Source organism: Siphateles boraxobius, unplaced genomic scaffold, assembly GCF_051911475.1.
Source record: "Siphateles boraxobius isolate OS27281-9 unplaced genomic scaffold, OSU_SipBor_1 66, whole genome shotgun sequence".
NCBI classification, from domain to species: domain Eukaryota; kingdom Metazoa; phylum Chordata; class Actinopteri; order Cypriniformes; family Leuciscidae; genus Siphateles; species Siphateles boraxobius.
This window is the reverse complement of record NW_027509193.1, coordinates 29,819,432-29,847,343: the sequence shown is the minus strand read 5'-3', so window position 1 is coordinate 29,847,343 and position 27,912 is coordinate 29,819,432. Positions and strand designations below refer to the sequence as shown.

The 27,912-nt window shown below is 36.7% G+C and overlaps 1 protein-coding gene across 2 annotated transcripts; it reads right to left on the bottom strand.

The window, feature by feature from the left end:
• Nucleotides 1-354: 354 nt before the first annotated feature.
• On the bottom strand, nt 355-27,332 carry tyk2 (tyrosine kinase 2). Of its 2 annotated transcripts, none has more exons than XM_077213438.1 (24): nt 27,030-27,332; nt 18,821-19,017; nt 18,607-18,730; nt 16,726-16,864; nt 16,283-16,446; nt 15,075-15,453; nt 14,845-15,000; nt 14,603-14,760; nt 14,398-14,512; nt 12,988-13,171; nt 12,685-12,803; nt 10,575-10,742; nt 10,410-10,497; nt 10,117-10,244; nt 8,497-8,632; nt 7,897-8,048; nt 7,671-7,821; nt 6,187-6,281; nt 5,907-6,099; nt 5,577-5,695; nt 5,303-5,475; nt 3,122-3,239; nt 1,495-1,605; nt 355-1,398 (listed from the first exon to the last, which is right to left on the bottom strand). In XM_077213438.1, the coding sequence occupies exons 2-24, from the start codon at nt 18,993-18,995 to the stop codon at nt 1,255-1,257; spliced, it is 3,489 nt and encodes a 1,162-aa protein (XP_077069553.1). In that variant the 5' UTR covers nt 18,996-19,017; nt 27,030-27,332; the 3' UTR covers nt 355-1,254. The 2 variants fall into 2 exon arrangements, with proteins under 2 accessions (XP_077069553.1, XP_077069554.1); XM_077213439.1 differs by having other exon boundaries at nt 18,821-19,020; nt 27,030-27,308.
• Nucleotides 27,333-27,912: the final 580 nt, after the last annotated feature.

Below are 27,912 nucleotides of genomic sequence, written 5' to 3'. Positions count from 1 at the left end.
TTAAAGTCACGCTGAAATGGAAGAAGCAACAGATCTTTTCTTCCATATTGTGATATTGGATTATTGAAAAAAAAAGCACAAGTTGTCAGTTTTATGCAGCATTAGTTGACTGGATTTTTTAGATGTGAGGGTTGCATTTAAAATGAACATAAGCTTGCACTTGTCGAGCGTCGAGGTTTAAGCAGACCAGAAGTCAAGCATACGTCGCCAGAGAGATTTGATTACAGGGCCAAAAAAAAAAAAAAAACACATGCATGGATGAATCCCTTCACAAGATCTATATCAGGAATATACAAAATAGATACATTTGACGGACTCCTTTTGATTGAATGAAAATCCAAAATGATCCAGTTATAAAATGCAAGATACATCCCAAAAGTTTTATTTTGGTATACACTTTCAATAATTACATTTATTAAAAGAGTTTTTATAGATACATTCAGTGGGACAATTAAGACAATAGCATTTCGCACGAGATGGTGTACAAAAGGCCATAAAACATCAGTAGAATTGCACTTTTTTTTAAAGAAAAAAGAAAAAATATAAATAAAAAAGAAAAACATTCAAAGCGGCATTTATTTCGTAACTGTAAACATCTAAATTCATATTCTTAAGGCCTTCCAAATAATAGCCTATCACAGTCTTTGCTTACTACCAATAAAAGCAGAAAGCAAGCAAACATATCTCAGAGTATTTACACAATAAAGTTAAATTGATTAAGGAATGAATAATGTTCACAACAATGGATTCTTTGGTTATTACGGTTTAACAGCAAGACAAAGGTGCAGTAAGCGATTTCTGAGAAACACTGTTGATATTTAAAATTAGCACCCAAACAAGAGCATCCCTACCCAAAAGAAACATGCCCCTCCCATTGCTCCGCTCCATATATATATAGAAAATAGTCCACAAACGCTGTTGCTATTTTTTCTCATGCAATTGAGCTAAGCACTTTATTTTCCCCATCCATCTAAAATAAATAGCTGTATACAGTTCTATGTCACTGTTCGCCTCTCTAAGCAGTTCTAAGGGAGGTCTGCAGATTAGAGAGCTGACTCCAGCACGAACACCGGCACAGTTTCGGGTGGAAAAAGAGGTATAGTATGTGGGTTTCCTTAAACAGAACATTTGTATAAAACATCCTCTTTTCTTAAAATATGGCCCAATGACATGAACAGCCAAGTGTGGTCAGGCTCACAGTGAAGTGCTGTGGTTACAGGCTGTGTGAACAGCACAGAGAGAGAGAGAGAAAGGTCAGCTATGGTTGAGCTGAGCGAGCTGCAGAGACGGTTGCAGTTTGTATGTTCCCCGGATGTCCTCAAGAGACTCAGCCAGGAATTTGAATGATGGACGCTGCCCAGGGTTGAAGTCCCAGCATTGTTCCATCAGTAAGTAAACCTGAAATAAGAATTCAGGCAATGAAGCTGTGATTCACAGGATGTTCGAAAAGATTTTTGTATTTATGAATATATGTGCTGCTTAGTTTCACACTACCTCACGGGGACAGTCTCGTGGGCACGGCAATCTCTCGTTTTTCTCCAGGAGGCTGATAAGTTTAACCACAGTCATCTGACCATGGACCAATCCCATCATCTCAAAGAATTTCTATGGAAAACAAAGTCATACATCTATCAGCTTAAGAGGTACTGCAAACTTAAAGAGATAGTTCCAAACCCGTTTGGCTTTATTTCTTCTGTGAAACACAAAATGAGAAATTACGATGAATGCTCACACTGTTCTTTTCCATACAACATATGTTGCAAATCCAATTTGTGGTCATGTTCACGGAATGAGATTTGAGCGTTATGACTAAGGGCAAGATTTTCAGTGAACAACCACTTCAATTGTGGTCTGTTCTTAATGTAAATCCATCATATAGCTTTATATAAGACTTCCACAGAAGTAAGTCAGGCAGGTTTGTAATGACAATGAAGGTGAATAAATGTTTTTGGGTGTTTAATGAAATAAAGGAAACAGTTTCCTAAAAGGTGTATTCAATTACATTTAGCTTTGCTGGCTGTTTGTTCCAAATGTCTTGTGCTCTATACTGACCTCTATTGGCTAGGATACATGAGGTTTGTTTAATACCTGCCACTGCCTCACACCAGATCTGTTTAGCATTTGTTAGGTTTTATTTCATTTCATATTAGTTTTTCTTAGGGATACACGAAAACGATGACATTAAAAATGTATATATATCGGCTGGGTGAACGTGATTTCACCGAGCACCACATGTTCCTGTATCAACATTTTGTTGATCCTGGAACAACTTTCAGATCAACCAATCAGATTTGAGGGACAAGTTTACATTTTATGTCAAGTTTAGGCTTAGAACCAGGGTAAGGTGCTGCAACATCAGTGTTTTTTTACCTATTATTTCCCTCTGATTTTAGGGAAAAGTTATGGGTAGGGTTAGGTTTAGAGGTGTGGATAGGGTAAGGACTAAATTTTGGGACAGGAATGTTGTTCCAGGATCAACAAAATATGTTGATCCAGGAACATGTCTTACTTGGAAAATCACGGAGACCATATAGGCTGACACCGATATGGTGGCCGATATATATTTATCGGCCCGATAAGAAAATTTGGCCGATATATTAAAGCCAATAAATAATGGATTATTTCCTTCAGGTGAGACACTTCAGATGCACGCTGTTCAACATGATGGTTCTGAATTGCTTGAAATATGGTTGGAATCACTTCAAAAAAGGGAAATATAGTTAAGGGCAACATGTGCAGCACAAGTCCAGTGTATATAGGTTACATAAAGTTATAATGAGAACATTATAATTGTGTGCTTGGGACATGGCTTTTAATGGTGAGACTTGATTTTGTAATCAGGCTTTCAAAAATTATATAAAAATTTGGATTAAGGTTTATCGGCCAATATATCGGTTATCGGCTTTCAAATATAAAGAATTATCGGTATCAGCCAAATTTTTATATCGAATTTTTAATACTGTTGATAATAACAACAACAAGAAATGTTTCTTGAGCAGCAAATCATCATATTAGAGTGATTTCTGAAGTATCATGCGATACTGAAGACTGGAGTAATGATGCACTTTTAGCATAAACACAATAAGCCAATACAAAAAATGACATGAAAAAAATGACTTGCCGAAGGAGGGCTTTGGCGATGATTGCAGTTGGTCAAAATCTCATAGAGGGTCACAGCAAAAGACCAAACATCAGAGGCAAAGGAAAACTTGCTCTCCTTCAGGCACTCAATGGCATACCTAAAAAGACAAGAAATAACATGTTTTGGAATAACTGCTCTGTTTGTTTTAGGCCCAGAGATGAATTTAAAGTCCCCGTGGTGAAAATCAAGTTTTTAAAGTTGTTTATATGTCTATGTGGTGTTTTTAATATGCATTCCATGTGGAGAAGAGGAAAAGTTGTTGTATAAGAGTGCATTTGTGAGTCAGCTCAAACTTTAGCATCCTTGTTTTCACATGCAATAAAAAGTCACTCTGTGTGCATCTCACAAAAGTTCCTATGCGTTCCTATGCGATTTATAGATTATCATGACAGAATATGCTAATTGAAGATAATTATCTCCACATCAGCAACATAAATTCATCAACTAACCATTCAGAGACGTCCTGTTGCATTCTACATGTTGTCACTTCTTCTTGAGTCTCTCCATCTTTGTCTGACTCTGTTTTAACATTAAAGGCAGAACAGTTTCTGTCCTTTTAGTGCGTCTGCGTGAGGTAATCGCAGCTGCTAAGAGCAAGAGCTCTTGAAATTAGGGGTGGGCGGATCGATCTAAATATCGATAGAATCGATGCCAACACTGGTATTGGTATCAGATCGATCCAATTGTAATTGAATCTATATTTTAATTTAAATATCTCTCATCTACGTTCACTATACTTTGCTCGTGTCTTCTACCTCTACAATCCTGAGCAAATGCTTCTTTCACATCCATTTGCTCCTCCTCCCCCTCCTGCTGCTCTTCTGTGATTCGTTGTTGTGTCGTCACGTGACTCACTGACACAACGCGCCGAGGAGCAGCGAAGGCTGATAATAGCACATTGAATGAGAGATGAGGATAGCCGAGAGGAACAGAAGGGGGGCTCAGGGAACGTAATTGCACAGGTATATTTGTTCTTTGTTTTTTCTTCAGTAATAATTGTTTGCACTTTATTTCACTTTATTTAATTTGCTTTTAAAACCAGAAAAAAAGAGAGATTTTTGTTATTCTTTATTTTTATTTATTTTTTAAAAAAGGCTGTAAAGCAATCATTCTACAGTGCCTAATAACTAATAATTGTGTGCACTTCAATACATTAATAAAAAAAATATTGCCTAAAGAATTGATCATTCATTAGCCTCAGAAATAATGACATACTGCTCTCCCCTACACAAAATTATTTTTTTTAAGTAAAAAGTATCGTATTGGTATCAGTATCGACACTACTGATCCTATATGTATTTGGTATCGGATCGATACCAAATTTTGCAGTATCGCCCAACACTACTTGAAACCCCGCCCTCTGAGGCAGCTCATTTGCATTTAAAGGGCCAAGCACGGTGCGTTTTTGCTAACCCTCAAAAAGTGACAACTTTATCATGCTATATAAATATCTGCGGGGTATTTTGTGCTAAAACTTCACACACACACTCTGGGGACATCAGAGATTTATTTTACATTTTGTGAAAAGGGCATTTTACCACCACTTAAAAACTGCAGTGAGCCAAAGACAGTCTCAAAAACGCAATCTGAAATCGCTGGTGTTTCTGACTTCACAAACTACCTTGTAACCAATCAGGTCAACCTGTGATCATCAACAAGATGATCTCTGAGCTGGTGTGAGTGAGTGGAGGCGGGGCTAATTTGCATATTCATAGAACCGTGTGTACTAAACGAGGCAAGGGTGTAGAGTTACATTAGAGCTATTTTATTAAGAATTTTTAAGGAATTCAAGGAATTTTTAAGAAATTCAAGGTTTAAATGACATTTTGGTGATCAAAGATGAGTTTTAATGGATACAATTATTGACTACAGGAAGACTTTAACATTTCAAAGTCCGGAGATAAACTAAAGGGTGCCAAAAAAATGTTTTTCTTATTCAATTATTTTATTTTCTGTGGAATCATTCGATTATTCTAACGTTCTCTGTGTCGATCGATATCAAACATACTTGTGCTTTCACTGAGTGGCACCACATTTTGTCTAATAACATCCATAAATCCATTAACAGACCATGATTTATTGATAAAAGCATTCTCCAAGATGTTATCACCATTAGAAAACATTATCCATCTCCCCAAGCCTCTAGCTATTACAGCTTACCAGAACACAGGACTGTCTCCATCCTCACGAACACGATAGTAGATCTCTCCTTCGGGAATGTACTTTGTCAAGCCAAAGTCACCGATCTTAACCACACCTTCATTCTCCACCAAAACATTCCGTGCAGCCAAATCCCGGTGGACGTACCGCTTGGAGTGCAGATACTCCATCCCCTACAGGTGCAGCAGTACAGATTGGACATGATGGGACAAATGAGAAGAGTGAGGACTATCAGTTAGCTTCAGTATGACTTTAATGGGTCTGAATTCCTCACCAAACAGATCTGTTGTGCAAAGAGGAGACTTTGTGCGATTCCCAACCGATGTTTAGGCAGGTACTCTCTGAGGCTTCCCAGTGGAAGATACTCCATGATTAATTGTACCACCTGTCCACCTAAAACAAAATACCACATATGCTACACTATGAGTGTGGCATCACATTTTGCACGAGTAGATTAAATATTTCCTATTGAATCACTGATTTGCTATTATACTGTCAGAGAAGGTGGAGTTGTTATTCAAGAGAAAACTGGATAAGACCCAATATTTAAATTTGAGTCCATTTTCCTAGAATCTGAAGCATGCATATTAGTAGTTTTGCTCACCCAATTCAGTACAACACCCCTTGTATCTGACAATATTGCTGTGGTAAAGTGATTTGAGTATTTCTATCTCCTTCATCCAGGAATCGTGAAGGTTACATCCACTCTCTTGTTTCAAGGCCTTCACTGCTACATATTCTCCTGTTCCATCATTGCCAGGTTCATAGATGTACAGCATCACCTTTCCAAAATGTCCCTGTAAGCAGGTCACACAGTATTATATGAAACTGCCATATGACGGTAAGATCTGAACACAGTCTGAACACAGAAACCGTAAACTAACCTCTCCCAGATCCCTGATCTTCTTTAGGTAACGTTTGTAAAAGATGCTGGGGTCTCTGTCTGGAAGTGACTCACATTCGGATGAAATGTCTGGATCTTTTGAGGAAGAGAATAGCATAACAATTTCAGCATAACAAAAAGTTTTTTTTTTTTTTTAATTTAACATGTTTTTTTTACGATGCAAATACTATAACACATGAATATAGAATTAATTCAGTACCACGGTATTACCTAGGGATGTACCAACATCTAAATGTTGGTCGATACTGATAATGATATTTGTTATGCTTGATAAACAATATTATGGCTGACAATATAAATCAATATTCTTTACAACAAAAATAAGTTCCAGATTACATTTTCCATGCTTCAAGACATTAACATTTTAATGTATTGTTTAGTACTTTTGTAACATGAGATAGAAAAATGTTTTAATCAGAAAAAAAAGTGATTTCAGCTGATGCACTGAAATGAAAATTCTTGGTTTAAAATATGTTTGGACACACTGGGTCGAAAACCAGAAATGCTCATTTTAACTGATCATTTGTTTGGAATAACTGTTTTGTTGGAATAATTATTATTTGAATATATTTCTTACTTAATAAACTGTACACTTTTTTCTTTTTTTAATGAACATTACTATAATAACATCAAAGCTCCAACAACAACTTAACAAAATATTGTATGCATAACTTTTTTTTTTTTAAATACTATACTTGACTATGATAGTCTTAGGTGAGTTTGACAGATATGGTTCATCTTTTGTCCCTAGTATTACCCCAAAAAATTTCTGTCATGTTTGCTCACCCTCATGTCAAACCTGTATGACTTTCTTTATTCTGTGAAACATAAGAAGAACATTGGACCCCATTGACTTTCATTGTATGAACAGAAAAAAACCCACCAAACTATTTTTCAAATTATCTTCTTTTGTGTTTCGGAATGAAATGAGGAAGAGTAAATGATGACAGAATTTTAATTTTTGGGTGAACTATCCAACACCATCTTTAGCAGCTTCATCTCCGTCGGGGCAAACGGTTCCAGTTACAATTCCACTTGAGCTTGGTTTGGCACAGCATGATTACAAACTGATCTTGGCACGGTTGGCTAGGAGAATGCGTGTAGTTACAGGATTAGTGACTTGTCCATTGCATGGCAACCAGTTTCTCTGTAGATGGCCAAGAGCGCTATTTGAGTCACGTAAACACAAGTTAATAATAGAAATATCCGATTATCATCCATAACATGATCACTATTTACATCGCATAACATCTGTAAACTCTTGCACTACTCTTGACTAACGCATTTGTATTACATTAAAAAGAGCTCGAATCCATATCTGTACATGCTGGACCAGTTTGGCACGGAATGGAACGGTTAAGCGGCGAGAACGGTTTGGCCCGACAGTGGAAAACTGGCTTTAATGATAATAAAATAAATAGAAAACCCCACAGCATGCATGATTTCACTGCGTTGAAAGCTCACTTTTAATCTGAATCTCAGTTAGCTCTCTCAGAATGGTCCGGAATGACGGACGTGCGGCAGAGTCGTAGGTCAGACACATGCTGATAAAACTGGCCAGCTCTTGAGATGACGGCACCGCCAGGCGACTCTGCGTCTCATAGAATCGCTCTTTCTGTAGACAGAGAAGGGCTTGTGAGAAAACGTCGAGTGTGTGGGTTGTTAGGTACACAGCTAGAGGAAGCCGTACCTCAGGCAGTGTGCTGCCACTGATAGGAAGATCTCCGTTGTTGCAGATTTCCAACAGAGTTGCTCCAAAGCTCCACTCGTCGGCAGCGCTTCCTATACGGGCCCCGTCGGCGATACACTCCGGGGCGATCCACGGGATTCTCTCCACACGCTCTGCACATAAAAACACAAACATATCAAACACAGACTTTTACATTTTCTGGTGTAAAGGTGAGCGGTTCTTTCCTCTGCAAACCCTGCTATTATGATCTTATTATGAGCTGAGTAGTTTTAGTGTGTTACTAATTCATTGGTAGGGTGGATCATAAACGGTTTAATACTTAGGTTTTCTGTCAATGTTTATTCTGGACAGCTGCTTCAGTGCTGTTAATGTGATCATCCTTGACATTAAAAAACATGCTAGACTAAAGGAAGTGAGCATCACCATTAGGAAGTCGTTGGTTTGTAGCTTCCTGTTCTATCAACCATGAGAGAATCTGATGAAGTAAACAGTAGTGACAAGCGGAGTGAAGTAACTAGAAAAATGACACAGATAGAGAAGGACAGGATGTACTCAACTCGATGTACATTATGAGTGAATAACAACACAGTTCTTGGTTACCTCCACGAGAAAGAGCCGAGAGAGAAATGCCTGGGTCACTGAGCTTCACGAAAGGTGACGAGCCCTCCTCCAAACCCTTCCTGACCACCAGAATATTCTTGCCACAGACATTTCCATGGACCAAGCGCTTTGTCTCCTGTGAAGAACAATGTGATGGGTCAATCTCTCACAAAAATAAATAAATAAATAAATAGGGATAATCCAAGGCTAGCTGTGCATTAACGATTTTAATGTGCAACGTGGAGCCAAAGAGCAACCCGATGCGAAGCGGAGTGAATTCATTTAGTTTAATGCACAGCTAGCCATGGATTATCCCGCTTATACCATGGTCATTTGCCAACATTGACAACTTAAAGCTGTCATTGATGTTTTTGCAACACAACATTTGGCCGGAAGGGTAAAAGTGACAATCGTTTTCGTCAGTTACAGCTCGTTAGCTTTAAATAAGACACAGAGATAAAGTAGACCGTAAGATTACATTTATTTGAATGAATTAATTATTTCAATGAATTAATTATCGAGAGAGATAGAGATGACTGTGTAAATTACCTGCATCTGTTCAGCATCTCTCTACTAATAATGAAGCTGTGAGTTTAATTACTACAAAAACAGAGCTTTTACCCCCTCATTGCTGAGAAATATAATGTAGCAATTTATTTACAAAGCTATTTTATTAATAAAAGTCGCGGGGCAGCATTGATAAGTATTTTGAATGTTTGTGTGTGTGTGTGTGTGTGCAGCGCGATCTCCGATCTCTGTGTGTGAGTGACCTGTGTGTGTGTGAAATTTTCAAAATGTGCATTAATTTATAACGGTGATTAAATTGACTTGAAGCTACCTGTGCATTAAAGGGTTTTAATGCACACCTTCCAGCCAATCAGACATTACAATTTCATGACAATTAATCATCATTAATTATCTCATTCTCATTACTGTGATGCAGCAAGAAAACAATCCTATCTTAAAGCAAATACAAAAAAATCTGTGTATTTTAATAATTATAATAAACTTAATTTACATTACAGTAATGTTAACTGGTCTGGTCAATAACGATACAATAGAATTTTTTTCCTAAATATAAACTTTAATTTCCTTAACACAAACACAATTTTTGAAAATTATTTTTCTTGTGATTTTGATGTGTAATATCTGTAATTTCTTAAAAGGTTTAAAAATGTAGTTTAAAAAAAACATTTTAAACTAGAAAATATCACATGTTTTTTCAAACTGCAGCAATGAGAATTGGACATATTTGTCAATAATGTTAAAAAGCATGTTCGTGTTAAATTCATGAAAATGTCCTTAAAACAGGCTTTATGTAAAAACTATTTATTTTGATAAGATTTTTTTCTTTTGATTTAGAGATGTAATATGACTTGATGACTTTAAATTCAATATTTCATTAAAAGTTTTACTGCATTCATTTTTTGTTATATAAATTTCCCCATGAAAAATAGGCCAAGTTTTTTTTTCTTTTGTTTTGGGGTGAAATAGGATAGTATTCGTGTTATTCATTCTAACACAGACTAATAATTTACAATAATCCGAGTGATTTTTTTTTGTGTCAATTATGGATGCAAGCTATTCTATTTTAAAAGTCCCATATTGAATTCAACTCACAAGATAGCAAAGAGCACTGGCAAGCTGTTTAGCAACAGTAAACTTCCACTGAGGAGTGACACGACTCTTCTCTCTGTGCAGGAACACATCTAATGGGCCGAACTCCACAAACTCCTCCACCATGATGTCTGTTCAAATAAAAACAGTCCAGTCAACAGATACATAATGTGTCTGACGGATAGTAAAAAGAACAGATTGTGCATAAAAAAGGAGCTCAACAAAAAATGGTCACAAACAGCTATGACGACACATGTGCCCTTTAAAGAGGAAGTTAAAAAGGGCACAACACTCACTTTCAGATCCCTTGACTGAAACGCCATGCACAAAGACCAGATGACAGTGTGACACCTGACTCATGAGACTAGCTGTCTCAAAGAATGCCTAGACAAAAAGGAGACAACATCATGCCAATTTTGCCATTGTTTTTATCGTACAATTCCTATCCAGACAACTCTTACTAGCGCTATGTCCTTGTGGCTCTGGTCCAGAATTTTAAGGACGACTCGGATGCCTTCTACGTTGCGGTGATTGTTATTGAATTCGTTGATGTCATCCTCAAGTGAGCCGTGTATCTTCAGCCAGCCTGAGTAAATGTTAGTCCTGGTGCCTCGTCCCAGATGCTGCTCCTGTATCCATTAAAAAAGGTCAACAGGTGTTTCGTCAATTAAGGGTATTTTATGAGCCAGGGCGTGACATTTTTCTTACATGAAGTTCACATTCTTTATATTTTATTTTTGAAAACTATTTACATAAATTTGAGAACAAATTATGACTATCCCTCAATCATGATGTAATTTCTAACACAACAAAATATTCTGCCACTAATAAAATTACTATACTTGAAAACAATGTCAGTGAAGAATAATTTTCAGTAAAGTTAATTTAAATTTTTTTATTGTGTGTTATAGAATATATTTTATTAAGTTTATTTATTTTATTTCGAACAACAAAAAATATACAAATAAAATAAAATATAAAAATACAATAAGTATGTTGCAACAAACCGAAAGAAAAAAAATTTATAAAGTATTATAACAATAATTACAATATGTTCGAAAAGGAGTGGGATGAAGCAGAAGCTTATTATTTTTCCCATCCCTTATATAACTCTAAATAGTTCCAGTATATATATATATATATGAATATAACCCACACTCACAATCACATCTGTTCCTCTTCATATCCTTTAAATAAACTGTTTTTATATAACTTTTTGAACTGTTTAATGTTTGTACAATGTTTTAACACCTGCTCCAAACCAGTCCACAACCTCACCCCAAAAATAGTGATGCACATACTTTTTAGAGTTGTTCTTATTTTAATCTTTTTAAAGTTGAATTCTTCTCTCAAGCTATACCCACCCTGCCTTTCCATAAAAAAATTTTGTCGATTATTTCTTCCTTTGAACATGACTTGTGCCGTCTTCAATTTAACCATCGGTGAACTTATATATATATATATATATATATATATATATATATATATATATATGTCTATAATATATGTGACTTTAAGAATAATACATTTGTCTGTTCCTCATATCCAACGTTATTAATGATTCTGATAGCTCTCTTTTGTAATGTGCATAACGACTGTAGGTTGGTTTTGTAGTTGTTTCCCCAGATTTCCACACAGTAACTCAAATATGGTAGTCAAGTAACTCAAATATTTCCAATTAAACTTTTCTTTTGTTAATTACTGTATGCAAAAAAAATGTTTTAAAGGCCGTTTATTAAGTTTCATTAAAGGCCGCAGCTTTGTATGATGCGTTGACGTAATTTCCATTGTAACAGGAAGCTACAGCGGGACATATTGAATGGCTCATCCCCCTTTTCAAATAGCCAATAGCGTTTAGTTTATCTCACAAACTGCAAGTCGTACTTGACAGCACCATGGAAGTGAATCCGAATGCTGTGATACGTTGGAGTCAACAGTAGAGGTGTGAATAACTTCTAGATATTTCATTCTTAACCAATGTACAGTTGGAAAACAGAATAAAACTCAACCAAACTCATAGCATAGGGGGCGGAGCTTTAGATTCTAGAGAGCATTTGATTGGACAGAAGATGTGATGAGAAGCTGATGAAGAGTCTGCGGTGATGTCATAAAAATCTGTGATCCATTTTACTGGTAGTGTGAGACCTACGTTTGCTTGCCTACGAATGCTTATATCTCCTAAATGTCAATTTTGTCATTGTTTTGGAACACACCAGCTTATTCATAAACTTGAGCCTAAACTATTCATACTAAAAGCTAAAATAACTTAAATTTTGATTTCAGTGGGCCTTTAAAATATCTGAATTTTCCTATGATGCATGTTTAAACACTGTTTAAAGGTTTATTTCGTAAAGATCCTCCAGGTCAAAAGTGCATAATTGACAATATGACAAACTACACGTCTGACATATAAGGAAGTATCCGCTTTCATTTTATCAGTGCAATCAGTACATCATCAGTACAATCTGCCTGTGGAAGTGGAATGCATGAAAAGGTCCTTATCAATGGTTTGGTGTTGTAGAGCTCAGCTCGTGAGGATAAGTAGGCGACTGATTGTGTACAATCACATACCTTTGTAATCTCCTTGTCCTTAATTTGATGAAACCTCAGTTGGCTCAGGTTGAGGGAATCAGAGACAGTTTTAATGCTACTGTTTGCACCCTTTCTCATTACGAGAAGGTTTGATAACTCTGCAATACAACCAACAAAAAATGTTAACAGGATGACTCACCAAGTGATAAGAATCATGTACCTCTGTGGAATTTTTCCTAATCAGAAATTCACTCCAGATTGACTCAAAGGTTTGACTGTAAAGTCTGCCAAGCTGAAAAAACACAATCACACGCGCACACACACATGCACACACACACCTACCTCCAGGTCTGGGCAGGCAGCACTTCCTCAGAGTGAAACTGTCTTCTCCAGACTTCAGCACGGAGGTCTTTAAACTAATGGTGAGCTCCTTTATGCTGGAGAACTCTTGATCCCAGCCTTCCAGTTTGAACAAGGAGCTCTTGTGTGTAATTCGGAACTGTTTGTATATTGGATTTTCTCCTTCCTGCCAGAATTAAAGTCAAGCAGAAATTATTAAGAAGTAGCGATGAAAAGGAAGTAGCGACAGATGTTCTCTTCTGTATTGTGACGTGCATCCAAGTGAAACAGATTATTTAAAGAGAAAAGTAGGGCAAAGACTTGGTTCTATGCATTGGATTTTGAGATGTTGCAGTTGCTCTCAAAAGTGGGGGCAGATGAACAGCTTGCAGGGGTGGAGTTAAACTAAAAGATTGGAGAAGTTCTGCATACATCACCAGAGAGGAGTCTGCCCTACTTTTTCTACTCAATAATCTGTTTCATTCTGTATAGTGACTCGGATAGTTCATTTTCACCGGAAGGTCCAGTTATGACATTTTAATTGAGCATTACGAGGTCATAAAAGGTAAAAATTAAACCTATGCATGGGTGACTTGTTTACAATAAGATCTATAACATGCATTTATATAATAGAGAGGGTGAATTTCCATTTCAAGCTGAATTAAGCAACTGAAAAACTAATTATTTGTGAGACTTTTTAAGTCAAATGTTCAATAACACCACACCACACCCAATCTACTGCATAATAATTGATCATTTAATAACTTATTGAATTAGTATAATTAATTCCTTTTCTTTTTACATTTTATATTCTACATTGTATATTTTTTGTACAGTATATTGTATGTTATGTATATCATGGTCTCTATGTTTTTTTTGTTTTTGTTTTATCATCTGCCAGGAAACAATTAGTAGCTTCAAAAGTAATAATACACTCCGTAGGAAAAAAGGTGTGGGATGAGTTAAGGGCATTTTGCGCAATAGGCGGCAACCATTTATCTCGCCACCACTCGTGTTTATATGCACTTTTCCAAGCACACAAGAAGTGGTATAAAACAGGGAGTACTATATTGTTCTTTAACCACATAAAATGTACACTGTAGCTGCTAAAAACTTTCAATATTTAGTGGTGTGCGCCACTAGCAATTATACATAACAAAGTGTCAGAATTCTCTTGAACAAGCTTGGCAAGCAATCATGTGTCCCCTCCCATTTAAAATGAATAAGAAACTCGCAGTTGCCACCTAGTTGTTAAGCCAGGACACGTTCCCTTTACATGACGAAGCTTAATTCTTGCCTCATTAAATCACCACTACTTAATTAACCTATTACAAATTAATTTCACAATTCTTCCAACTCCTCCAATAAAACTGTTGTCAGAGTTGACAATTGATCCCCCATCTAAAGAATTACCTTTGTCTGACTCAGAGAGGCCAGGATTATGCGATTGTAATCCAAAACACTCCAGCGGACGATAAACGCTCCCTCCTCTGGTTCTTTCTTTAGTTTTTGGAGCACAAACTCATCCCTAGCATTAGGGAAAAGAGTGAAGACATCAATAAAACGAAAGAAGACCACATGGCCGCACTGACTGCATGTGGAAATGCGAGTGACGTACAGTATGGGACCGTGCAGGTCATTGGTCTCACTGAGAACCACTCTGGGCGGAGCCACTTCGTGACAAAGATAATGATGTGCATCGGTTGTAAGGCGGAAATACCCATCAAGCAGTGAAACCAGAGAGCGAGCCTGAAAACTGGAGCCCAAATGCATTTCCTGGAACACAAATATTTGTAGGTGGGACACATTACACAAAACACAAAAGATAGAAACTAAATATAGCTTTACCAGACTGTTTACCATTGACATATTGTCTTGTCGACTAATGCTGACATTTACGCCCCGAATGCCTATCAGAGAGATCTCAGGGAAGTCACAGAAGGTGTTCCAGTTGTCCATTTCCTGTTCATCACATGACTGTGTCTCTCCGCTCTGATTATGAATGTAGTCATTACCCTGGAAAAATGTGACTAATTTAAAAGTACAGCCATAGTAGAGAAGAAGGTCAAATATCAACTGTATCAACTTACCCTTTGTGCTGATAACTTCCTCCAACATATGCCAGTTGATCCAGACACCTTGATCTCAAAAGTAGGTTCAGCGTTTACGGTTTCCCAAGAGGGTGTTTGTGTTTGGGAGGCAATGAGGCACGACCCACTGCCATCTCCATCAGGTCTCAGGTCAAGATGAAACACAGGGAAGGTCTCGACGCCAAAATGAGGAGCCAGACGCTCCAGCGTAGACAGATACTTGTACATGACCTCTTGCGATCCAAGCTTCCCCATGCCCACTGTGTGCTGCTGGAAACTGCTCACAAACTTCTCAAACACACGCCGAATACGGAACCTTGTCAGGACGTTGTTCCGGGCAATGTGTCGGGAAAAAGATTGAGGGATGCATCGGAGAAAGCTGAAGGATGGAGCATCAACATGTCAACATGCTTGAAAAATTGTCTATGTTGTAATGGCTATTAGCATTATTAAATGATTTAGAAATGCACATTTGAAAGTGCTTCAATTAATGTCATTCAATTATATATTGGGGAGTTTCATTTAATTCATATCATGAGGAATCAAGGACATTTTCCAAGTTTTTTTCATAGATGTACTAAAACATTGTAATTTCCTCCCCAGTTAATAAAAGACTACTTATTGAAACTATGCTGTAAAAATGTCTCATTCTGTATTTCTGCAACTTTCTGACATTAGATGAAGACATTTAGACACATGACCGTACACTTTTACACATCAGCAATGGCTATTCAGTGTTCATTACCCTGTTGCTGTGTGCAGCACATACAGCTATGAATTTCATTTAAAAATAAACAAAGATTTGTTTTTAACAAGGTGCCTGGTCATTTTTTTCTACTACTTTTGTGGTTTGTAGCATATGTGAAGGATGGGGCAGTTTAAAAACTGTATTTGATAGCAAACCAGTAGCTTGTACGTGACTGCAGGAAAGCGCTGTATTTCAGTGCATATACAATGAGGGCATTCAAGTCCCCAAGGCACAGTAGGACAAATGAGAGGGTGAAAAAAAAAAACTTTACTAACATTATACGTGGACATACTCGAATTATGAAACGATAGGACCCCTTTAAAGACTATCTGCTGCTTTATATATTGTAACATTCTTGTGCCTGTGTCAATATACATTCAGTCTTGTGTCTTTTATTTAACTTCCTCTTTAAAACAGCTTTCAGTTCTTCCTCTGAACAGTGAAGAACTGAAGACCACACCTGGTCTGCTTGGCCACATCCTGTAGAGAAGAGCCAGTCTGCAGGGCCGTGTAAGAGAGGTGGAGCACAGCCATACCCAGACACTCATTCTTAAAGCGACTGATCTCTTCCTCTCCCTTCACTGCATCCAAACATGTCAAGTCATTCACAAAATCATATTTCGCCTGGTAAGAGAATCAAAACATACAGCTTAAAATAATTTTTGGGTAAATATGGACAAAATATTAAGACTTTTGGACATTGGTTAGACGAAAACCCCACAATTTCAAATACAAAAATAAATTATCATTTAAATTTTGTGTTATTTTTATGGGAAAATCACATTTTATTTTATTACATGTTTTTTCATCTCTTCTCTTCAAACTAGAAAGAAATATCTCAAAGGCAATTAAGTTACAGTGTTTCAGTAAATCTCTTTCAATTATTTCGAGTGTAAAAATCACCTGAGCAAAGAGGTATTCCAAGGAGGTCATCTCCAGCAACGGAGACGTCACCTGCTCTGCTCCAGATCCAATTCGTAATGCATGACGAGTCACTACCGGTTCCTTTTCAGCTAATCCATGCCAGTTACGGAAGTAAAATCTACAAAGCAACAACATTAATTGATGATTTACACCAGTGGTTCTTAAACTGGGGAACGCGTGACAGGGGGGAACGCAAACAAAATAATGAGTTTTGCCATTCATTTAAAATCTACCCCAAATATCATTAAAACCGAGCTTGAGGTTCTAACAAAATGCCGCCTCTAGTGTAAAAACAGGAATATGATAGTGCCGTACAGGGTTAAATACAAGACATCCCATCAAATTACCTCATCTTTTGCTATCAACAGTTACTGCATATGATATGTTGCGAGCAGAGTCTGTTGCCTTAGCAAATCGTGCTACATTACTGCCGTTCTCAACAATGTACCTTTGTAAAAGTGGGGTTTTAGCACTAACTATCATGAAAAACAAATATAGACACAGACTGTTCATAGAGATAGATTTAAGACTCAAACTCTCTTCGATACAAAAACATACCCTGTGTGAGGTCTTGTTTTTAATGCTGATAATATAATACAAGCAAAAAAAAACTGATTGCACATGAGATTTAAAAAGTTTAAAAAAGTTAAACAAAAAAAAGGTAATATTAAGTGACGTACATTTTTAACAGTATTGTCAGAATGTTCGCTCTGTTTTGCAATGAAGTAGTTCCAACGAAAGCAACAGCAGAACTGTTGTGTCTCCTTGCAACAGAGAGTGGCATTTCTTCAGTGAAAGAACCTGAGGCTTGTCAATGATTCAATGACTCGTTCATGAATACAACCACTTTATTCCTTAAAGACTGAATGGATGAATGCATGAATTACACGCTGGCAAATAAATAAAGTGCATATATATATTAAATCCGCAGCGCATACATTTATTTAACTGAACCGCAGCCGTTGTGATTTCAGAATAGCACTATGATGTAATATGATTTTTGATAATTCGGTTCAATGATTCGTGTCCGTGGTATTTGCCACTTCCAGTATTTTGCCGGTCACTTGACACAGGCAAATTGCAATCGAGACCTTTTTTAAACAGAGTACTCAAATTTAATCGAGGAATCATGACAGCCCTCATAACATATCTCATAACATTATTTATGCCATTTTAATTGCATTAAACAGTGTGTAAATACATATAGATGCAGTCTATGCCACTGCAGTGCAAATATGGCTTTTGTTGATAATGTTTTATTTGATTGAAATTATTGATTTAGTTTAATTTATTGCTGTATTTATTATATTAATAATATAATAATTAAGCATGACACATACGTACATTTAATATGGTTAGAAAAACTTTGCCTTTATAAAGGTAAAAACTGCACCTGAAAATCAATTTAAGGGAGCAAATATTGTCTCTTAATGGAAAAGGTGTGACTGCAGTCTAAAGCCGCATTTCCACCGTGATTACCCGGAACAATTTCTATCAGGAACTTCGTTCCCCCCAGACCTGTTGCTGTCTACGTTTCCATAGCGGTCTAAAGGCATGTTCAGCAAGTCCCACCCCCAAAAGTTTCTGAACTTTGAAAAAGTACTAAGCCTACATCGCGAGCAGGGACTTTCTGAGTGGGAAATTTTTACCCGTAACTTCATTTAGACCCTCGTCCCTGCAGTCGAAACACACGAGTACCACCCCCAAAGTCCCTAGTTTCTGGGGAAAGTTCCCGCGGACACAGGGGGTACGCAACTCTAAAACGTTTGGGAACCACTGATTTACACCATTACATCATGCATATTTGTGCGCTTACCATTGAATTAATCTCTACTCATGCACACACAGTCTCATATTCACCTCATTCGGAAATGCACCAACAGGCCAGACTGGTTTTCCGCGTTAAAACTGTGATTTGGACTGTACCAACACGAGGATGCAGGTTCATAGAGGGCAAACAACGCATGACAGACAGGAGTGATCCCTGAGGGAGAAAGAAAATATTTTAGTTCGCCAAGACCAAAAACAAGAAAAGAAAACTCAAGCACTTACTGGCACCCACACCCACACCTACCCACAGCCTTTGCTGCATCGATGGTGAGATCTTCAGCCGTCACCTCACCCTCCTTGTAAGACAAGCAGCGCTCTCCCTCTTTGGTCCAGAAGAGAAACACATGGACCCCAGGACCCTCACACTGTCCTGTGGACGTCCCTGCTTTGGATCTTCTTGGACGTCCTCGTCTAGACATTATACACTGCTTCTTCCAACACCTGCTTCAAAGACATGCAAGAAGGTAGATGATAAAAACAAGACAAAATCTTTTAGTTTAAAAACACGTGTGCCTAGTTTTTAGAAATTCTTTGTATCCATATGGTTTAAAAATGTTTATACCAGTTTCAACACGTTTGTATTTAAAGGGGTAATCGGATAGAAAATTCACTTTTATATGGTGTTTGCATATAAATGTGTCTTTGCAGTGTGTGGACACAACCACCATACAATGAAAGAAATCCATTCACTCCTTTTTTTTAATCCTCAAAAAGCCTAAACTCTCTCAATAATCAAGCCGTTTGGATTTTCTGAGCAATATGATGTCAGATTGCTTATGCTCCTCCCACGACCACTGACGGACTGTCCCGTATTAGCATATTTCCGCTCTCAGCCATTTATATACTGTCCACCAAGGCAGCACTTTACATGTCTTGTGTCGACACCCCCCATGGAAGAGAGGGGTGGGGGTGAGCAGTTGCTCATTATCATTTAAAGAGACATGCACCGAAACGCGTCGTTGTGAACAGAGGTGTTTTTGAGGAAGTAAAAGGGTGTTGTTTTACACAACCACTGAGGAATTTTAACCCAAGTATGTTACAAACTTTACATGAAGACCTTAAAGAATCATACCAGCTTGTGGAAAATGTGCATCCCATGACTCCTTTAATTACTCTAAAAATAGCATATTTTGTAACAATCAACATGACATTAACCCTAAAAGATTTATTTTAATTAATAACAACATGTACATTATTAGCCTCGTTCAGAATGTCAGTCCAGATCTGATTCATGTTCATATCCCATTTGAATCAGATACAATTTTTCAAGTGCTAACAGCAAAAAAGCTACATTCATATGTGGTTTGAAATCAACGCATTTCTGCAAATCTGTTTCAGTATGACAGCTCTAATCTGATTTTGCACGTCATTTTCTCACACCACGTAAAATGTAAACATGTCAGACGTTGTTATTGGAAGCATGCTGACAGTCGCTGCAGAAACAAGGTTCTGTTGTTGCAAGTGCCGGTCGAGCAGAAAATTACAAAAGCCTATGTTTTGAGACCAGGTTAAGCAACTTGTGTAAGCAACCCAGGTAAGTTTACTCAGAGTAAACAAATATTCTTTCTGTTCCAAAATTTCAGAGTATAAGTAGCCATAGCAACTTATTCTCTGAACATGACTTGCTCCGGAGGTATTCAGCACGTGCATGGGATTTTGATGGGGCTCCAGTGGGTGTGGCAGCACATATTAGGCACAATATTATACTAGGGTTGTCAGTACCAAAATTTCAGTAGTCTGTACCAATACCAGTACAATTTTGTACCAGTACCAGAGCAAAAATTGTTGAATTAAGTACCCATTTTGTTGCGTCCGTTGGATATCACTCTCAATCATTGTAGTTTCCGATTCAATTGTGCATTTAAATACAGTTATTAATCCATAAACTTTGCAGTGTACTTATCAGCATGAAAAACTAAACTGGTATTCAGATTGTGAATGGGTAAAAAAACAGAAAGCAAGAGAAGAGCAATCACTAAGGCTGTAAAGCACAAGCTTCGTTCAATGAATTCTGCATTTTCGCAAAAACTGTTATGCAAAAAAAAGTTGGCTTAATTTTACAATGAAACTCTTATTTACATCGTGTTTACTCCTTGTTGGTTATAATGAAAGTATTTGCGAGTGTATGACTCGTGTTCATACTCATACTCGAGTCATACTCATGTATGACTTAGGGGTACACTTTTGTTATTGCCGGAGTATCCGAAGCTCGTGTAAAAGATTGGCCCTTTTCTGAACGAAATCGGGGAGCAGCAGCTCATTTGCTTTTAAAGGGACACACACAAAAACGGTTCCTTTTTGCTCACACCCAAAAAGAGGCAAATTTGACAAGCTATAATAAATGATGTGGGGGTATTTTGAGCGGAAATTTCACAGACACATTCTGGGGACACCATAGATTTATATTACATCTTGTGAAAAGGTGCATAATATGTAACCTTTAATGTCCATTTCCATGGTGACTCTTGGATTCTGTGCTCTGTTGTGATTGTTTGACTTCTAAGTTTTTTAATCTCTGGGTTGACTGAACTAACTCCAAAACACGTTTTTGGAACCGATAACAGTGAATAAGCAAGTTTTGGGTTAGTCAAGTGCAGGGGAAATTCTAGGATTTCAGTCATATGAGAACTCAGCTGCCAATGAGTATATGATAATATATATATATATATATATATATATATATATATATATATATATATATATATATATATATGTATATAGCTATATATATATAGCTCTAACCATATTGCAGTATTCCACTCTATTGGACAGAATGATGAGTAGGCCTATCTTTAGTGATTACTAAGCCATTCTTGTACAAACATAAACACGCGCAAACACACACACGTCTGGTTTACTATCATTGTGGGGACTCCAATAGACGTAATGTTTTTATACTGTACAAACTGTATATTCTATCCCCTTACACTAACCCTACCCCTAAACCTACCCATCTCACAAAACTTCCTGCATTTTTCGATTTTCAAAAAATTCTGAATCATTTATAAGCTTGTTTCCTCATGACGACCTCAATTAAGGTTCCCACAGGGACACGAGTCCCCATGAGTCTGTGTACATTCAAGTCTCCATTGGGATAGAAAAACACACACATACACAAACACACACACACACCTGCTCCCTGTACAAACATAAATACATACACATCTGTTCCATGTACAAACACAAACAACTCAATACAAACGGCTGATTAATTCAGGAATGATGCAAGTGACTAAGTGTGTTCGGCTTGATGCAGCGCTGTGCACACCGATCAGTCTATAGCCTCGTTCCATCCACTTTTTGCACTGTTATGTTATCAACAAAGTAAATATTGTAAAAAAAAAAAAACCTTACAAAATTTGCGTCTCCAGAGTGTTTCCATTCAATTGGCCTTTTACCGATAAGATTGTGTGCGTGATGATGTCACGAATGACGAAAGCGATTTGTCGCATATGTTTTGGTGTATCGCAAAAAAAAGTGCCCTTGAGTCGTTTCCATACATTTTTTTTATCGCAAATTCTACCTTTTGAGGTTCCAGTCAGCAAACCCCCCATCAACAAACAAACAAACCAAAAACAAACAAACAAAAAAAATGGAGAGAGTATTCAGGCAGTTAATTGAAATTTGCCAGCTTACTGTCATTTCAATTTCACAAATAATTGCAAGTGTCCGAAATATCAGAAGACGATGGCAGAATGAAGCAGTTGCTCATCTGATAGGGCTCGAAGTAACTACCCTATGCGACGAAGCCCAAGGGTCTGGGAGAGACCACGCAATAAGGCGTTTTGGGAGGAAGTTGTGGAGACACTTTACAGAAAGTTTTTTTTTTTTATGCCACTTTTTGCCAGGCTCGATATTACACTACACCAAAAAACTAGTTGAGGATAAATTCTTTAAAATTGGGCAATTCCAGCGTTATGGACGTGACATTTGCAGTCAAAACTTGAAATATAAATTCTCAGAAAATGCATTTAATACTGAAACGTCTGTTTATATATCCATACTCCCTTAATAAAGGAGTCAAGACATTAGAAAAATATCAGTCTACACATGCGTTTTATATTTAATATGAGGGAAATACACATGAGACATGACAAAAAATCTTTAACTTTTAGGTGGCAAAATATTTTTTAGTAATTCTATGAATTACACTGTGCAAAACAAAAGTAGCCTAATACGAACCCGATGAAGAATGGTCGGCCTCCATAGAACATAAAATATTATTTTTATTTTATTTTTCATGTTCACATTTATGAGGAAAACAACGATGTTACGGACGTGGCAGTTCTCCGGTACGGACATGACCGCTCTGAAAGCGACTTTAAAACTTTCACAGAGACCTCAAACAGAAAGCACAAAGCCTTTCTTTAAAGTGAATTTCGTTTTTTATTAATTGTATCTTAATTTTAATCAATGTTTCATCAACCAATTGCATGGATTTAATAAATAAGAAGTAAATATAGTAGAAAATAGATCATCAAGGCCCATACGGAAATGGGAAAGAAGGCATTTCTGTATTCTTCACCTTCAGCAAGAAATACTTTGCAAAAGGACTTGAAACTCATTGAGTTAATCTCGCTAAATGCTTTTAAATCCAAAATGAAAGACTTAGAGGCAGATGCCTTAATGTAGGCTAAATGCTCTTAGACTGTAAACATTATTTTAAATGCTTATATGAAATGTTAGCTTTAGTCTTCTGTGTTATTTGTCTGTAACTATGTGTTTGTACTGCTGCCTGTCTTGGTCAGGTCACCCTTGCAAAAGAGGTTCTTAGTCTCAATGAGACTCTCCTGGTTAAATAAAATATCACGGAGGCGCCGTCGCATGAACTGGACTCTCGTCTCATAAATGAACCGAAACTCAGAGTATAATGTCCTTGCACAGACCTGAGAAATATATAGAAAGCTTGAAATTTCTACTTGTAAACAGAACAATTCAAAACGAAAGAGTCCCCAAGTAAAGTCGGTTATTAAATAAATAAATAGCAAAACGAGTTGTGCGGTGTCCACCACTTTTCAAAGCAAAGTTACGCCACTGCCACCAACCACCGGTTCCGACACTAAAGCGGATTGCCATCACCCAGTACAAGCTGGCAACCTGCGCCGAGTATAGAGTGATGGGCGAAACTTTCGGCGTTAGTAAAACAACCGGCCATGGTTTTTGTTGTGACGACTGCACCTTGCACGTGATGAAAATATGCGACACCAGATTTATTTGCGTTAAATAGCCCCTTTTCTCTACAAAAAGTGTTTCCAAACTAGTTTTTCGCGACAATTAAAGTATCGACATAGAATTTATGCGCTACAGTTAAACGGAAAAGGATTGTGTCGTCATTTGCAAAAAAAATCGATAATTGGCATTTCCATCAGCTTTATCGGTAAACATTTTGATGCGCTAAACCTTTTTTCGCAAAAAAAACCTTGGATGGAAACCTGGCTTATGACATCATCAATGTTACGTTATACAGTATGTGTACATTAACATGTACATTATGACATAAGGTACGTTGATGTCATAGATTGATCGGTCTGTGCAGCGCCACTTCAAGCGAACACACCTACTATCTTTATTAATGAGTCATTGAATTACTAACTCAACCAATTCATTAAAAAATGTGAACTCATTCAGCAACACAGTGGTTTTTAATCCTGGTCCTGGGGAGCCACCGCTCAGTACATTTGGTATGTCCCCCTTATTTAAAGTCCCCCTGTGGTGATAATCAAGTTTTTAATGTTGTTCAGGTATGTCTATGTGGTGTTTTTAATACGCTTTGAGACAAACCATGTGCAAATTCATAAGTTAACACCATTGCTGTATTTTCTCCTTAAAACTGCAATGAACCAAAGACAAAGACAGTCTCAAAAACGCGCTTTGAAATCGCTGGTGTATCTGACGTCACAAACTACCCTATAACCAATCAGGTCAACGTGTGATCATCAATGATGCAACCTCTAAGCTGGTGTGAGTGATTAGAGGCGGGGCTATTTTGCATATTCATAGACTCGAGTATACTAAATGAGGCAAGGAGTTACATTCACGCTATTTTGAGGCATGGAGGCATTTTTTTCAAGGAAAAAACATTTACATGTGTAATTTTGGTGATCAAAGATGAGTTTTAAGGGCTAAAATGATTGACTACACGGGGGACTTTAACACACCTGATTCAGAATATCAGCTCGTTAGGTGAGAACTTCATGAACTGGGGTGAATTCCAATCAGAGCAAGTGAGCATACCAATGCCCTACTCACTCTGAAAGTCAGAAGTGGGGACTTTGGAGTTAGCATGGCACTTGTGTGTCGTAACGTAGCCATTTGGAATGCACTTGAAGAAGGGAGCAATGAAAGTCAATGAAGGGAGCAACTCGATGTATTCTGTTTATGTTAACTCAAACTCCCCAGTCATCCATAAATTAAAATTAATTGCGACGTTTTGCAACCCTGGATCACATGACCATACATGATAAAATTACTTCCTTGAAGTTCCCATCTCATGTGTCCTTTGCTAATTCCCCACTGAACTGAGTCTGTCAGATAAGAGAGACAGACAAAATGTGCAGAGCAGTGGGTCCCCAGGACCAGGATTGAAAACCACAGACAGCAGTAACAAAACACCACTGCATGTTGCTTAGAGTTGCGCAAAGGTTCTGTTGTGGCTTTTTAGAGCTATTTTCATGGGCAAAATAGAGCAAAAACAGACGATATTGCTCACGTTGCCTGATCATCTTTTCCTCTTTGCTACTAGTAGTTGCAGCAAGAAATAAAAATGGGTGAACAGCAGAAGGTATGTTGAAAGGTACATTACAACTTAACTTACTAAAATGAATCCTGTCTCATGTATTCGCTCAAACCGAGGAAATACGTAAATAAAACGTTTGTAGACTATATAATGTCACTTAAAGTACAGTTACCTCAAGAAAGCTATTCAATGTCCATAAACTCATTCGTTAGCTAGAAAAATAACTCTAGAAAAGAGCATTTTGCTAAATATATGCACTCTACTACATATTAATTATATTTTTACTAAACCTGCAATTGATGTCTTCATTATTTAATGCATGTTTGGATAAATCTGTCTTGAAAACAAGTTATTACAGTTTATTGTCGTTTAAAAGTTCATATTTCACCAACAAATTGAAGGAGAAACAATTCTGTTATTAAATAGTTGATATAAAAATGCCTTATGTGCAATTTAAATGTTTGTACAACTCACTTTTACTTATACAGTTTGTTAAAGTTATATAAATTTGATTGATGAATTGATTACTAATTGATTATTTGTTTTCAGTTTTGGTTCGACAAAGTGCATCCTGAATTTTATGGAGACAAAATCTTAGTTTTTCAAACTTTACTATACTATAGAATCTGTGCAAAAAAAAAAAGTACTGGAGAAAAAAATATAATTTAACACTGTCAGATGAAACTATAAAACAGTGATTAAAGACGGTAACTTAATATTTTTAATAACATCTGCTTATGATTAAAAAAGAAAAATATTGTGTTCAAGCATGTTTGTGTTCATCTCTCCTTCCCGGTCATGTAAACACACTCAGGAAGAGTTTTTCTGTAATATTCTCGATAAAAAACTATAAAATATTTCAAAATATAACACATTTATGATGACGATATAAAAACAGGTTAAATTTGAATTGAGGTTAAATGCTTCTCTTCAGATTTAAAGATCTAACAAGACATTTCCTGTAGCTCAAAAAGAAGATGAGGCGCTTGGAACAGCAAGGTCATCATGGGTTCGATTACCAAGCAAAACAAAAACTATAGTAAACAAGTGTACCTTAAAAATCAATGTAAGTCACTGTGAAAGACTGCATTTTTAATGTAAATTTAATGTAAATGTAGCCTAACATTAATAGCTGTCAGAGCTAAGATACACTCAATATAATAATAGCTAATTATTTCGTTTTTACAAACAGCACGTAGTCTTTATATTTATATGTATATAAAAAAATCGTAGAGTATAAAATGGAACTTTATATTTTATATTATAAAACACATAACGTTATAAATGTCTTTATATTTTAGGAAGGGGGTCCTCATAAGGAGATTACCGTGTTTGGGGGTCCATCAAAAAGTCTGAAATCTATAACAGTGCTTCTGCCCAGCATCATTACTATTAATATGGCATGCTTTACTGATGTAATGGCCGGGGTTGGCAGTTCTCAGAACATTGTGCTCTTAGATTTAAAAAACCTGACATGTCATGTCGACAAATGCCTCATATTACTAATACTAAACGCACGAATGTGTTTACTGTCATAGTATGTAGGCACAAAGTGGCGACAAACAACCTTTTAAAAAAAACAACATATAAGCTACTTCCTGTTTCAGATACAGCCCTGATGGGCAACTACTTGATCTCATTTAAATATAAAAAATAATAATATATAAACAATTGGTAAAAAGTATTGAAAACTGATTATGAGCTAGCATTTACTTACAGGCAGATGAATGAAGGTGTTTATTTCAGTTTAGTTGTCCTCCTTATACAGGATTCACATCTTCAGCCACTGACGCGCACAACAGACATATTGCGTATTTTTCAGTCTCACTACGTGAACTGTGTCAAGTATCGGCGTCAGATACTGTAAGCAAGCCCGCGCTTCGAAACCTAGTGAGCTCTGAGCTGCCTACTTAGAAACGATGGGCAAACGACAGGGGCGTGTCAAACGCGAATAATATGCTGTCCGTGTAGGCAGGTCGTAAGGTATTGAGACATCAAACATATTATATATTTTCTGTTTGCGTCCATCAGCTCTTCAAATTAAGAGTTCTCTAAACACACACACAAAATTAAGTATTTAAGTATGGTAGGCTACATCACTTTTATTCAATAGACCTACAAATATAAAATAAATTAATTTAAAAAGAAACAAATATTTGTTTATTTAAAAATACAAACACAACAACAACACACAAACACACACGCACGCACGCACACACCATACTATTTTTATATATAAATACATTTTAAAGGTCTATTCAAATCAATAAATACCCTAATCCACTACCGTTGTGAAATATTAGAATCTGTTTTTAATACAGGATGTTGGATAAAGTATATCACAACAACTACACCCCATTCAGTTGTATTAGTTTCAAGCAATCGATTTAGCTTAAAATAAAAAAATGGCAACAACACAATACAGTTCTGATAAAAGTGAATTAACATGATATTTTAATGTATTAAAGGCAATTGACAATTTATTCTCTTTATGATGTTTTTGTTAACTCAGTATTATTTTTATTTATTTATATAGGGCTATAAATTATGAAAATAATATTTATCTTATTTATTTATTTAAATCAAATTTATTAATGTAA